Raw genomic sequence first — 13,562 nt, forward strand, 5'->3', positions numbered from 1 at the left:
GCTTCCGGGTAAGCCTTATACTATCAACTCAATTGAAGTTACGGCCATTGAACGTGGGTTGTGTTTCCTACCCACAGGCAGCCCCATCCTGATCTTTTGGTATCTCACAAGCTTCAACAGATGGCAGAGCTTCTAGGTAACTTTTCAACTGCGCGGCAAAAATGTGTCATATCCCACTACAATCTTTGACCTCGACAAAGTGAGCGTTTAGCTTTTTCATGTCAGCCATGGAAACATTATATTCTACAGGACCCAGACGAGCGCGCTTACATACTGGTAAGCTTGAACGATTGCGCTCGCCTGAGTGCAGTGGCCCTTGCGCTTGTCGTATCTCCAAAGTTAATCTTACACTGTGCAGATCTACACCCACTACCTCGAATATATCCGTTCGGAATACCGACGACCATTCCCACATCCAGTGGTAATTTCTGCACGCGTAACATCCGGGAGATGTGCCAGAGAGCCTCACAGCAGTGATAGGTGTCAGTGAATGCATCCGTCGTAGAGCAAATTCTCGTCAATACTAACGTTGACGTGAGTAAGCTTGGGGATGAGTCGAGGAAGTACTGGTAGAGTACCGAGCCCTTCTGCTTTGGCACGAGCACGAGTAATCGATATTAAATTACGAGTGCCTCGCCATAGGAATACATGCATTGCTCGCCATATAATTGAACACCTCCCTGACTAAGGTGGATGATTGGTGACGGTTCAATTTGCCGCGTTGCCGCAGGTATTTTTCAAAGTCCGTTTGTCTATTCACGATGTATTGGCAGTATTGCTAGATCTTTTTTTTGCATACCTATGTACGCTGTCACAGGCTGGCCAACACCTTTTGTAGGTGAAGTGTAAGTAATCGGTAGGCTCACCAGAGTCACCACGCGAAGCAGCGCCTTTTGTAGGTGTATCCTAGCATTATGTAGCAGGCTGCTAACCCAACAACCTCTGAACTCAACAACCTCTACATTTGCTCTTCATATGGATTTCACTCATCCTCATGTGCTAATCGTAAGTGATCTGCTTATAATAGAAGCCGGCACCTTTGCTGAATTTCTCTTTCTTAGGTAGGGGCCGGGCCAGTGGGCCTGGTAGCAGCGTTGACGCTCCTCCAGAACGGCATCCCAATTCGCATTATCGATAAAGACCCTAAACCTCACATCGGACAGCGTGCTACTTCACACTGGGTTCGTCATATTATATTCTTTTCATATCGCCCCGTGGTCTCATTAACCGCACGGTCAGCTACGGACACTCGAACTCTTCAACTCCCTGAATATCCCAGAAATCAACAATCTGGGGGTTCTAGCCTCTCCCGTCCGTTCGTACAAGTCAGGGACGATGGAGTCTCTGATACAACCCTCGAACCTCCCGACTATGGAACCTAACCCTGCGGTACCATTTGTGCGCAAAACTGTCGTCTGCTCAGTGCTCAAGTCGTCATGTTGCAGCCGATGATGTTATATAGATGTATCCTAAGTGGACTATAGCCCCAAAAGCCCGATACATACTCTTCTATTGTCCATATGGATGTATCTTTCTGCCTGTATCCTGTGAGGATTACAAATCCGTTTGCTGGCTTTGCATTTCTGACACAATTTTCATCTATTCGACTCGGAGTCTCGAGATGTGACGCTTTCTGTATCCGCATCACAGATACTGTTAATACCTCTCAGTGTCACTGTGCATTAATTTCGAGGAGCACATGTATTTAGCTCTGTCCTACAATCTGCATTGTTATTCGCTGATACTCGGACTACACTGAATCAAACGCCATTCAACGTTGAAAACAGGGCGAGCTCAACTTTGTGCCACCGACAGCCACAGATAACTGAGATAAGAATACAACACGACCGTCTATAATGAATAACAGTCAAGTCATGCTATCATTCCTTGATGAGGTTCTCAGATACAATTGTATTGACTCTTGGATCGATGTCTCCAAGAATCTTGAGGGTCTCGTGCTGTCCAGTTGGATATCAGCCTGCACAATGGTAGTCAAAAACAAGCAGGTACGCACCCACAAACGCTTCGATACTTCCCTACCTTCCGCACTGAGAGCATAGTCGCTCTCTTCGGTAACTTTGCAACTCGACAGGTAGCGGCCATGCCGTTCCCTCTCACTTGGCTCGATTGCCGCATGGACAAGTGTCCGACTGCCCATCTCAGTCGTGCGTGCCAGTAACCCTTGGAGAATATTCATAACAAACTTGGAGAAAGGATTCAAATCGACATCTCGTGTAAGACGGGAGTGGCAAAGACCAGGATTGACCGCGGAAACTGCGACCAACGTCGGTGTGGAAAGCCGAGAAGACAGCTCACGGATGAACATCACTTCAAGGACTGCGTATGACAGTGTGGTGAGCATAGTAATGCATGTACTTTATTACTTACGTTTGGATAGTTGGTATCGGTTCATCATCACGCTGCAGCGGGTTCATTATTGCTGCACGAAAATACATCAATGAAACTTGCCTAGAGGTACAATACGCCTCATCGTTGATCATGTCGATGATACTAGGCCATTTCTCTGCCCCTTCTAGCCTGTTGGCTTGAAAATGAGCCACGCTAGACACAATAACTAGTCTCGAAGCATGTTCAGGAGTCCCGGTCTTGATGAGGTGAGGCAGCATCAATATGCTCAACAGAGTGGTTGACAGGTAATTCACTTGCAATCTATGAAAAATTTCGAGGCAAAATAAATGGCAATCATAGCAAGCACTCACGAAGTTTCATAGCCATCCGGAGTTTTCGTGTACTTCGTCGTCGACATGCCGGCGTTGGCGATCAGAACATTTGCTGTGCAACCCTTCGCCTCAAACTTGTTCACAAAAGAACGCACTGAGTCGAATGAGCTTAGCTCAAGGGGCCAGGATTTGATATCAGTCATGCCCGACCGGGTCTCCACGTCTATACAAGTCATAAAGTCCCTTGGTAAGCTTCAGAGTGTTCACGCATACCTGCTTTTGACTGTTCGCACTTGACTTCGTCTCTGCTGGTGATCAACAGACTCTTAGGTTTCAGCTGGGCCAAATGCACAGCAGCTTCGTTTCCAAGCCCAACATTAGCACCGACCACGACCAGCGACTGATCGCTGACGTCCGTAGTGGAGATGGGGAGGTCCGTCCATTGCTCGCGAAGAAACCCGAAAGTGGTGAGCTTGCCCATTATGCCTCAGCTGTGCGATTTCAGGCTAGGGAGGCGAGTGTGAAATCCTGAGCCGGTACCCTGTTATATCACTGGCAGCATACTTCGGTTCGGTTCCCAAACTCACGAAGAACAAGGTACCTAAGTGCATTATCTCGAGAGTATATGGTGACCTGTTACCATTCCGAAGTAGATCGGCTCCCAATGGCGTGAGAAATGCAAGTCCCTGAACCCATCAATTACATGAAGGGCAAAGACCTCGACTCCACTGCTCGGTAAGAACATTTCCTGGTTATTCTTAAGTCGAAGTTTGCGAGTAGGACAATGAAGACATTCAATTAGAATAATGAAGACAAGAAAAGATTCGTACCTTTCTCCGACACAGTTTGCGGGGTCCAACCTTTACTAAATAACGTCAGTCCAATGGTAACATGGTTTTTGAAACGGTGATGTGTTACCTGTTCCAACTCGGGGCTTTTACACTTAATGGCTCTCAGTTACCAGCAGTATACCGTAAATTATAACCGAGAGCCCCCAGAAACGTCCGGAACGGTCTGTCATTGTTATTCCCTTATTATACATTGCCCTGCTTATGTACTCCACCCCTGTTTATGCTTTACAGTAGAGTTTTTCTCCTGTAAAAATTAGATTTCAGTTCCCTCTTGTGCTCCCAAGGCCTGAGATATTGTATAAACTATTTAAAGGTTGCTGTAGATCATATTTGCAAGTCTGTACATTTTAAAAAAGATGTGCAAAGCTACTTGTTATTTTTTGTGTGCATACTGTTACGACTTGGATAGTTCTTGAGTAACTAATCCAATAAAGGAGTTCAATAGTTACGACGTTCTGTTCAGACGTATGAGGGGCTCTCCCTCTATACGAAGTTCGAGTAAGACTAGTCTCTTTGTAAGAGCTAGATCGGAATCAAATATCTTCCTCGGAAGATGATCAAGTATCAGAGAGAACCAAGTAGATTCAAGTTAAAGAATACAAGTGTGGCTACTGCGGTATTTATAATGGATAGGGGAGGCACGGACCAGGCCGACTATGGAAGTGAAAGGAGTCAAGAAGAATGTCAAAGAACTATCTGGAATGTTCATGCAGTGCATGTTGATAAGCGGTCAGAGATAACAAGAATAGACGGAAGTATCTAGAACGTTCATGCTGTGCATGTTGATAAGCAGTCTGAGATAGCAGGAATAGATCAGGGAAGCATGATGATGAGAAAATGATGGGGCCGCTGTAACACATACTACATATGATACTTCAGGGACCTTTAGAGGGCCAAAAAAGCGGTTGAATAGACTCATATATACTCAAAAATGTATAACTACTGTGACAAGACATTCTATCATTGAAGGGACAAAAATGCAGATGTGTTTTTGATATGTTTTTCTTGTATTATATGTACAGGTTTCTGGAGCTTGTGTTGGGACAAAAATAGGCAAAAAAGTGTTCCATTGTGACCTATTGTATGTACATAGCATAAACTGATACATCTCTACAATAAATAGGTTGATATGGTATGGTGGTGGGCAGGAATGTACTGGGGAGGAGTGTGGGAAATGTTAAGATCCAGAGATGACCGGAAATGGCTATGTTTTGGGTGTAGTGGTACATTCCCACAGTCTAACAAATGCGGAATTGGTTGATGATGGTGTTGGGGGGGTTTCGGGCTCCGGATGTTCGGACTTGAATGTTACCAAATGTCGGAAGCGAATGAGGCTCCGAGTTGGACCAGGGCACCACATACTCTTTCGAAAGATAGAGAGCCGAAGTATTTCGGAATGGTAACAGGTCACACATCACTCCAACTTGAATGTCGACTTGAAGCTTACGGTCACCTCACGTAAATTACCTATGTGGACCCTAAACCTTTCCTAATTTGTCCACATGCACCATGCCAGCTAAACCTTAATTTCTACACCTTGTTGCACCGCGAGTATCCTCGAGCTCGTCCTAATCCTCGCTGTATAGAGCCTTATGTTAGGCATAAACCTTTCAATACTAGTCGTTCAGATTCGGAACTTGTTCCTCCTGCAGCCGCAACCGAAAATATCTACCTTCCGGGCCCGAGCAGACGCACCTATACTTCCCGTATTTCCTTTCTAGTAAAGAGGACAGACGGGGCTCATCTGTCCCCTTTAGTAAGCTTGGAATTCGTTCATACAGAGCACCGCCGGTGCGCACCAGCAAATTACCGTGAGCTCAGCAGTGAGTTATTTACATTTGTATTTACTAGGTAATAGTGCTAATGTTTGTTTAATGTTTACCCTGCGCCCAGCAATGTTCCCGCGCTTTTCTCCCACACACCATCACTGTCCTCAACAACGAGCTCGACAACGAGCTCGACAACGAGCTCAATACTTGCACCACCGTATTCGATTTATCTCTCCATTCTTTGGACGTCTCATACTGGCACTCAGCACATGTTTGCTCCAAGCAGGCGTCTCTCACTGGGTGTTGGACTTCAGCCGGCTGTCAATAAATGGTACGTTTTTCTTACTACCTATCCGCTGAAGTCATTGGCCCCGTGGCTACCACGTGCTTGCAGATATGTATTGACACCTTTCCTTCATTGTTTTGCTTTCCAGAAACGGCCGGCAGTCTCCCTCCCCTTTAAACCACAAACACGAACACGAATATCACTACCTGACCTGCTAACGCCCATGGTCAACAATTCACGGAATTCGATAGGTGGCATCTCCCGCACATGTCTCGTCCAAGTAGGTGGTGTCCGGCAGTGCTTAATCACACTGAATATGTTCTGTAGAGCTTCCTCTGCATGCACAGCTGGCTTCTGAGTCAAACCACCATAAATTTCACAAGGTACGAAGCAGCGCATTAATGTAAACTATGAGAAGACTAAGTAGTTTTTTTCTTCTTCCTGCTCAGTCTTCTTGCCCTGCACAGCTTGCCTTCCTCTTGCCGCCTCCTCAAGTGCTGCCTGTTTGGCAGTCAATTTTCTTGCCCGCTTTGCACGTGGCTGCAGTTCATCGTTCTCGTCAGCCTCCACCTGGTTTTTACGGCGGCAGATATTGACATTGGGTTCGACGGGGGGGTCTGTTATATTGACATTGGATTCGACGGGGGGCTCTGTTATATTGACATTGGGTTCGACGGGGGGCTCTGTTGTTGTTGGAGGAGGTGGGATTTGAGCACCTAGATGACATGTCAATTAGCTACCATTGAAAAACCACGGTCTTTGACTTACTTCCTAGTGTCTGAAGGGTGTCTTCTATTGCATCATCAGTGTTAGGATTGACAATGGGAGCCGGCGGTGATACAACAGACTCAGCGCTTTGAATGAGAATCAGGAGTGACAAATGGCAAGGCACCCGAGGACGTAAGAAGGGCAGGGTCTATCAGATCATCAGTGATTTGATTGAAGGTTAGATCAGAATCCAATGCATCTGATGTGTCAGCTAAAGCGTTATTAGGTTCCGATGAGGAATGCGAAGATGAGTCTGGTAGCAACGGAGAAGCCTGTGTAACCTGAGAGTGTGAGGTAACCGAGTTAGGCAAAGGCTCTAATGTAGAAGGTACAATGGCGGGCTCCGTTTCAGGAGTCAGTACAGCTCCATGATCCATAATCTTTCTTCTTCGTTCTTCGACTTCCTCCACACTAATCGTCACGAAGCGGCAGGTCTTGGCCTTGATGGCATCGGCAACCCTCTCGAGTGCCTCAACACCACCCTTCAGGTCTGATGGATTGACCCATTGGGGGTGGTTCCATCCCACGAGTTTGACGTGATAGCGGCGAACAACCGAGGCCTCATATTTCGTAAACTCGACAGTAGCTGATGCATCATTGGTCACTTCACCTATTAGTCCTCCTTTAGAATTGTAATAAATGATAAATAATTGAATACTGACAACGAGAGGCTCGTAAGCCAGTGCGGATGGATAGTTTGGCCCTCGATACACGTTCTTTATGGTTGGATGGCGCAGCTACAACAAGAATTAGATCTGAAGAGTATATACGAAAAGAAAAACAAACAATTGAAAATCCCCTTTGACAGCATGGCACTCTCGAAGTCAGTAGCTGTGCGTGCAGCGTCGCGCCGCAAGTAAACACGTATGAATTGTTCACACTCGGTGCTGGTAAAGTAAGCCTTGGGTGCCATTTGGAAATCCGATGTGTTGCGGACCATAAAAATGAAGGCTTCGATGCCAACACGTTGTGACATGGCATCGAGCTACGAGTATCATGTTAGATGAGTAGTTATACCAGAGGAAAAAAAACCTACCTCTTCCTTGATGACCTGGAAGCTTTTTGCGCTCTCAATTGCCTTGACACGAGGGGTGATGTTGGGTGGACGATCAGTGGCACATTTTTTGACCTCATCAAACTCTTTGACGAGCTCCTCCTTTTCTTCCTTTGTAAGGCTGTTGTATTCAGCTCGGTCATTGATGATCTCAGCCATCTTTGACTGCTTATCATTGCCTGTAGAATAAACATCAGCAGTGTGTAAATACTAAATACTCTTGTACTTACCGGAATTGCGCTCGATACCCTTGAAGTGGACCCATGCCGACCACGCGCTGGTTTTCTCTCGCTTCTTCCGTTGAAGTTTTGAGCCCAAGGAAAAACACTCCAAATAATGGCGTCGAGGCTTTCTAAAAATCTGTGCAAGCTCGGTAGCTTTGTCCTCCAGATAGTGGAGGACAGCTTGTACCTCAACATCTTCACTAGAGCGTTTGTCTCGTCGTTGCTGAGTGAGCAAAGCTCGAAACTCTTTTGAGACTTTGACGTAAGGCCCGCGATGATGCGAGAGTAGTCGCCGTACATTGTGAGGGCGAGGATTCATTATGCTGAGAGTGAGGACAGGCTTTGGTTGTTTGGCAAAGAACAATTCCAATATTTCGAGCGGACATACATGATAATATATAGCATGGCAAGGTCAGCGGAGTCAATATCAAATCATTACATATTTGAAATGCAACTAACGTCCAAGAGCATCGCCTGCACAATCGCTTCAGCATCCTCCTCGGTAATATGACCTTCCTCTGTAAGCACCCTGGCCCACCGCTTGGTCAGGAAATTCAGCTTGATATTAGCGCAAACAGCATGAAGCGTGTCTGGGAGCCCGAGGGCTTCGATTACCTTTTCAGTTTCAGGACCGAATGAAACCAGGATGTCTGGCTGGACTTGCGAGGCAGACATGAGGTACGGGTGAGACATGGTGACAGCCGCCTGCTTGCCGGCTGCCACAGACGAAGAACTACCAGCTGCCTGCTTGCCGGCTGTCACAGACAAAGAACTACTAGCCCTGACAGGGCCGGATGAAGCACTAGCACGGATGGGGGTGATAGGCCCGGGATCGGGGTAGTTATCATCTGAGTCGAACTCGCAAACAATAACTGGAGCTTTCAGGGTGCGCTAAGTACAATCCATGAGTTATTGCCGTCATCAATACAAATATATCGACATACCGAAGCCGTTGCATGTCCAGTCCTTTTTGCTCCCAGTGACGTCCGAGACCTTGTAGCAATCGGTGTCGCAGGAACTGCTTGCGTGACCCACGTAAGGGGAGACCCCTGTGGAACATACGACACGAGGGACGTGTTCAAACCAATGGCTTGGGCAAGCCTGCCAGGTGCACGGCCACGGACTTGAAAATGACACGAGGTTCTTGACACGGGTGCAGGGATGAGAGGAAGGATATTGGATTGTGTTGATGGACGTATGGGGTCGTACTAGATGCTGAATGTGTTGGCCAATTGTTGAGCACACGGGAGGCTGCAAACCAATGTGCGAGAGGAGTTGCAAAGCGCTCGATAAATAGCTGTGACATCTCTGCGACTGCCTGATGTAAATTAAAGTCCTCGCCGAGCACCCTTGGGCTGACATAGATGTCAGCTTTCAGCGACTCTGGAACAATGTCACTGCCTGGAGCAGTAGCACCAGGGTGATGGAATAACAGGGTGGAACCTCCTGTCAACCTATCAAGTGCAGTGCACTGTAATATATATATCAGCGTGATTTAAATGTAAATAGACCCGTCAACGCACCAGATCAAAAATCAAAGAAAGTATAGTCTTGGTGTGTTCGGAACGAGCCCGCCAATTATCCATGCGCTGATCCTGGGAGGTTTGTTGGCTAGAATTATAAGATGAAGCACCAGTGCAGTAGTGAGTAGATGTAAGAGAGTGAAACCCATGGTTGAGGTTGGTGTGATCGCCATCATTGTGCATTTGATGAACAAGCATAGCAAGAACAGCTACTTTCTACCGATCTTGAATTCCTGCTATGCCAGCAAGCGTCTGTGGGCGTGGAAGGATGGCAAGGGTTTCGGCGAGACCATCCACTGTTGGCTGGTGAGAATACTGTGTCTGAATCCAAGTAGACATGGTGGTAGGAATTGAGGAAAGGAATTGAGGAACATCAATTAATGAAGATGGCCTAAAGTGGCTGCGCACAAACACTTGATACAATGTGAGTCAATCATAACTCTTGCGTGATAGGCATCTGAATTGACCGCTGCGCTGTAGATATTCAATAAACATGATTAATATTGGGCTCTATCATACAAATATTATGGTACTACTAAGTCCAGGATGCCACAGCACAATGATCTGATTCTCGACCTTCGGCAACCACAAAATGGTTCATGGAATATGATCAACCAGACCTGCCACTGGTGTCGGCAACCACCAAACGGTTCATGGAATATGATCAACCAGACCTTCCACTGGTGGGCTGAACAGATCTTAAGCATCGTTCAATGTATATCATAGCAAATCGCAAATCATAGGTCCGTGTACTGTATTCCTACTACAAATTATCTGCAATATGATGCTCAAGTCCGCTAATGTACCCCTCAACTTGCTGCATGCGTTCTCCATTGTAAGGCTCTTCACTTTCGGCATCTTCAACATCAGCTGAACCATCAGTAGGCATCACACCAGCCGCTGCCCCAATGCATGTACCTGGCTTCAGTGGGCCAGAATAACCATGAAGGGCCTGGGTTTGGCGAATCCGTTGTAAATGCCATAAGTTGAGGGAGCGGAGCTGGTCCCATTGTCGACCAAGCTCAGAGGCAAGCGGGGGATCATCAGCGGCAAGGGTTGCAATAGTCTGGGGGTAGTAAACAGCGTCATCACATATTTTCGTCAGCAGGCAGCCAATTTCCACATTTAACCTCTCTATCTCCTCCTTGGCGCGCATACCATCAAAGTATTGCATGGACGCTTGTTGATAAAGAGGGTTTGCCCACCGTTTGGAGTGCAACTGTGCATCACCATCACGAAGTAAGTCGAACTCGGCCAAAAACGAAAATTCAACTATTTGTTCCCATTCAAGGGGAGGGCGTGGAGGGATCATTTGGGCAGCATATTTGTTGTACCGTTGAAGGGCGTTTCGAATGGCTGATGCGCAACTTTTGAGAGCCTTGGAAATCTGAGTACGAAGTTTATAACCTAAGTTAAGATGTGTCAGTATCATTTTGTAGAGTACAGCGAAACTTACCGAGTCCGTTCATTTGCAACTTTGTGAGCTCCAACAATTGCATGACTACCAGCCTCTCAACGTCATCAAGAGCTTTAAAGAAGAGGCGGTGCATGATACGTGACTGCGCCTTGATGCGTTCTGGGTGATCTGGGCCCCACCTTTGTTCAATCCCCATCTGGCGCTCAAAATCTTCAACGACCTCCTGCTTTTGGTCACGTTTAGCAGCGGCGTGCGTGTGGCGTCGCCTAATGTTGCCAATCTCCTTTGATGAGTAATTTGACCTGAGGTCCAGTTTGCTGAATTCGGTGCGTGCGGCATTGTACGCTTGCCTGTCGTAAAGAAGCTAATATAAAATAGGACGATCCCGTCAAATAAAACTTACAATGCACTGTCATATTCAAGTAAGGCCTTGACGTAATCGATTTCGACAACGGTTTCCTCTTTCTTGCGTGCCATCGTTTGCAATGACGCCTTCTCATCATTCCAATCGCTTTCGAAAGGCGCATCACGTGAGATTGAGCACTCATCGAGGAAAGTGGAGGTAGCGGAGATCGTCTGCAATGCTTGCACGTAATTGTGATAAAGAAAATTAGCTAAAGGTGTTGTGAGCTGAGTAAATTGAAGGCAGTTATGGATACATACACAAACTCGCGTATTTGTCCATGTCAGCGAAGCGAAAGTGCTCAGTCCAGAGCTTGATGGCGATGAAACTCAGTAGTGTTCCGAATTTCAGAGGTGAGAGCATTAGACTCGGAAAATACTCGCTCGCACGTCTCGAAGTCTTCCTTACCAGCGCCAACCTTGTACTTTGAGTGGTGCTGCACCTGGCAAAGGCGATTGTGTGCGTGACCGTGGAAGGCAGGGACGACACCTTGAAGGTTCAGTTGTTTGATCTGATCAGCTAGCGAGCTGCGGAGGAGTATCTTTTCCAGGGCGCATTTAATGTCATAGCTGTAAAGAATGTTCTTGCCGAACACGTCCATCAATTTCTTGAGGCTAGCAATTGGATATTTCATACTAAGTACTGAGGGTCAGTGTCATGTCATAATAATTCTAATGACACTTACAGCTCGCCACTCCGTACCATATCACATATGGTAAGAAGGAAGCCATGACTGGCACACGGTAATGAAAATTCCGGACTTCTTGAAGATAGCGAACATTTTCTTGCGGGATTCCGGAGCTGCGTTACGCCATCGATCAACACATATGCTTACTGGCTCTGAAGAGTCAGATGAATCTGGCTCCTCAATCCAGGGATCATCTGGATCCCTAGCTTGGGCCAATGGTATGCCAGGGCGAGAGTTTCGGCGAGCATTGCCAACCTCGTCAGCAAACTGATCAACGTAAGACTCGCTGAGCCAAATAGGTGAGGTGCCGGAACGAGGGTCTGGGCGCTCAACTCCACTGCGAACTGCAGGGTCCACAAGCTTGGCAGAGTTGTTGCCGTCACAGGCACAGATGATGGAGTATAGCAATGGGGGCTCTCCTTCGAGCGTGTACTGGCACGCAGTGCAGGAATTAAGCATCCGCCAGTCTGGAGTATCTCTCCCCAGACACTTGTCTAGGCGATGAGAGACGTGTCGTTGTAGTTCAAGGTATACATCGTAGGCAGCACGTAGTTGATCAGCGAGGTACCGCCGATAACGTATCTTAAACACAAATAAGTGCGGAAATGATGCTGTAGATGACGGCACTTACATGATGCATGTGACAGAGTTTTTTTGCTTCTGCGTGAATGCTGAGGCGAGGACAAACACGGTGGGTTTGTCGATAGACGGCAAGGGTCCGAACAGTGATAGCCACGCTTGGCATTACAGGCGACGATCCAATGCATCCATAATGTAGTAAAGTTACGTTGGTGAATGGAGACTCGTGCTTGAATTGACGGATTGATCGACCTAGAGCGCAGTAGCTGTCAGTAAGGGAGCGAACATCATGTAAATAACTCACTAAATATATCCACGACTTCTATTTCGAACACATCGTCAGAGTCGTTGATCTGTCGCTGTTCCATAGGGTCATCCAGGTATGCAAGTAGCGCGTCTGTGAGCGCTTCGTATTGTTCGGTCCATGCAGCAACCTGGTGGGCGATACGTAGGCTGCGGTTGTGTGTGTCGGCAGGCCTGGTAGCGCAGTGTAAGACCACATAAGTAATTATGCGGGAGCAACTTACTTAGCGTGTGCATGAACCAGTTGCTCGAGCTCCGAATAGAGTGCTTGCTCCTCGCCCCAATGGCTTGTAGTGAAGCCTTCTTCACCAGGTGGAGGGAGTACAGCATCGATGTCCATGAAATTGGTCTCCGCATGCGTATCTGCAGCGGTGTGCAATGAATCAGCAATGTCGGACATGGCTAGGGACTCAGAGGCCAGGAGCCGCTCGCGTTCATGCAGAGGAAGCTCTACAGAACATTCAGCTTGGCTAAGACAAATTGAAATATCATACTTTTCAATAGCGCAGCACAAACTGCCTTCGCTTCTTCTTCGCGCTGCCGGACACCACCAACTCGCATAGTCTTGACCTTGCTACCACCTACTTGGACGAGACATTTGCGGGAGATGCCACCTATCGAATTCCGTGAATTGTTGACCATGGGCGTTAGCAGGTCAGGTAGTGATATTCGTGTTCGTGTTTGTGGTTTAAAGGGGAGGGAGACTGCCGGCCATTTCTGGAAAGCAAAACAATGAAGGAAAGGTGTCAATACATATCTGCAAGCACGTGGTAGCCACGGGGCCAATGACTTCAGCGGATAGGTAGTAAGAAAAACGTACCATTTATTGACAGCCGGCTGAAGTCCAACACCCAGTGAGAGACGCCTGCTTGGAGCAAACATGTGCTGAGTGCCAGTATGAGACGTCCAAAGAATGGAGAGATAAATCGAATACGGTGGTGCAAGTATTGAGCTCGTTGTCGAGCTCGTTGTTGAGGACAGTGATGGTGTGTGGGAGAAAAGCGCGGGAACATTGC

At 47.2% G+C, this 13,562-nt stretch overlaps 4 protein-coding genes across 4 annotated transcripts; 1 reads left to right on the plus strand and 3 right to left on the minus strand.

Annotated features, from left to right (window-relative positions):
* The first annotated feature begins 925 nt into the window (after positions 1-925).
* Positions 926-1,707, plus strand: DEU56DRAFT_838716 (uncharacterized protein). Its single transcript, XM_041354893.1, is given in 4 exon segments — positions 926-961; positions 973-1,005; positions 1,062-1,181; positions 1,240-1,707. 3 exon segments carry the CDS (start codon positions 976-978, stop codon positions 1,450-1,452), a joined length of 363 nt encoding a protein of 120 aa, XP_041202117.1. The 5' UTR covers positions 926-961; positions 973-975; the 3' UTR covers positions 1,453-1,707.
* A 15-nt stretch (positions 1,708-1,722) lies between these two features.
* Positions 1,723-3,646, minus strand: DEU56DRAFT_974906 (short-chain dehydrogenase). Its single transcript, XM_041359564.1, has 9 exons — positions 3,600-3,646; positions 3,512-3,546; positions 3,269-3,438; positions 2,955-3,209; positions 2,721-2,904; positions 2,470-2,670; positions 2,389-2,420; positions 2,015-2,337; positions 1,723-1,958 (listed from the first exon to the last, which is right to left on the minus strand). Exons 4-9 carry the CDS (start codon positions 3,160-3,162, stop codon positions 1,881-1,883), a joined length of 1,026 nt encoding a protein of 341 aa, XP_041202118.1. The 5' UTR covers positions 3,163-3,209; positions 3,269-3,438; positions 3,512-3,546; positions 3,600-3,646; the 3' UTR covers positions 1,723-1,880.
* A 2,349-nt stretch (positions 3,647-5,995) lies between these two features.
* On the minus strand, positions 5,996-9,495 carry DEU56DRAFT_761285 (uncharacterized protein; the record flags this gene model as incomplete). Its single annotated transcript, XM_041350518.1, has 12 exons — positions 5,996-6,303; positions 6,356-6,503; positions 6,637-6,965; positions 7,018-7,110; positions 7,142-7,340; positions 7,392-7,588; positions 7,640-7,973; positions 8,093-8,524; positions 8,578-8,756; positions 8,843-9,104; positions 9,157-9,244; positions 9,377-9,495. 12 exons carry the CDS (start codon positions 9,493-9,495, stop codon positions 5,996-5,998), a joined length of 2,688 nt encoding a protein of 895 aa, XP_041202119.1.
* Positions 9,496-9,919: 424 nt separating this feature from the next.
* Positions 9,920-12,409, minus strand: DEU56DRAFT_930524 (uncharacterized protein; the record flags this gene model as incomplete). Its single annotated transcript, XM_041358692.1, has 9 exons — positions 9,920-10,026; positions 10,075-10,563; positions 10,613-10,875; positions 10,977-11,187; positions 11,237-11,288; positions 11,356-11,611; positions 11,662-11,709; positions 11,738-12,246; positions 12,296-12,409. The coding sequence occupies 9 exons, from the start codon at positions 12,407-12,409 to the stop codon at positions 9,920-9,922; spliced, it is 2,049 nt and encodes a 682-aa protein (XP_041202120.1).
* Positions 12,410-13,562: the final 1,153 nt, after the last annotated feature.

The sequence above is a fragment of the Suillus clintonianus genome (assembly GCF_016758775.1).
Source record: "Suillus clintonianus strain FC179 chromosome Unknown DEU56scaffold_148, whole genome shotgun sequence".
Lineage (NCBI taxonomy): Eukaryota > Fungi > Basidiomycota > Agaricomycetes > Boletales > Suillaceae > Suillus > Suillus clintonianus.

What these genes read in the sequence shown, in the direction of transcription:
- DEU56DRAFT_838716 (XM_041354893.1), top strand. Translation starts at nt 976, where the DNA reads ATGGATTTCACTCATCCTCATGTGCTAATC. An exon ending in CTCATCCTCATGTGCTAATC is followed by an intron (nt 1,006 to 1,061) that starts GTAAGTGATCTG and finishes TCTCTTTCTTAG; the next exon opens with GTAGGGGCCGGGCCAGTGGG. An exon ending in AGCGTGCTACTTCACACTGG is followed by an intron (nt 1,182 to 1,239) that starts GTTCGTCATATT and finishes CCGCACGGTCAG; the next exon opens with CTACGGACACTCGAACTCTT.
- DEU56DRAFT_974906 (XM_041359564.1), bottom strand. Translation starts at nt 3,162, where the DNA reads ATGGGCAAGCTCACCACTTTCGGGTTTCTTCGCGAGCAATGGACGGAC. An exon ending in CCGATACCAACTATCCAAAC is followed by an intron (nt 2,338 to 2,388) that starts GTAAGTAATAAA and finishes TGTCATACGCAG; the next exon opens with TCCTTGAAGTGATGTTCATC. An exon ending in AAGTATCGAAGCGTTTGTGG is followed by an intron (nt 1,959 to 2,014) that starts GTGCGTACCTGC and finishes CCAACTGGACAG; the next exon opens with CACGAGACCCTCAAGATTCT.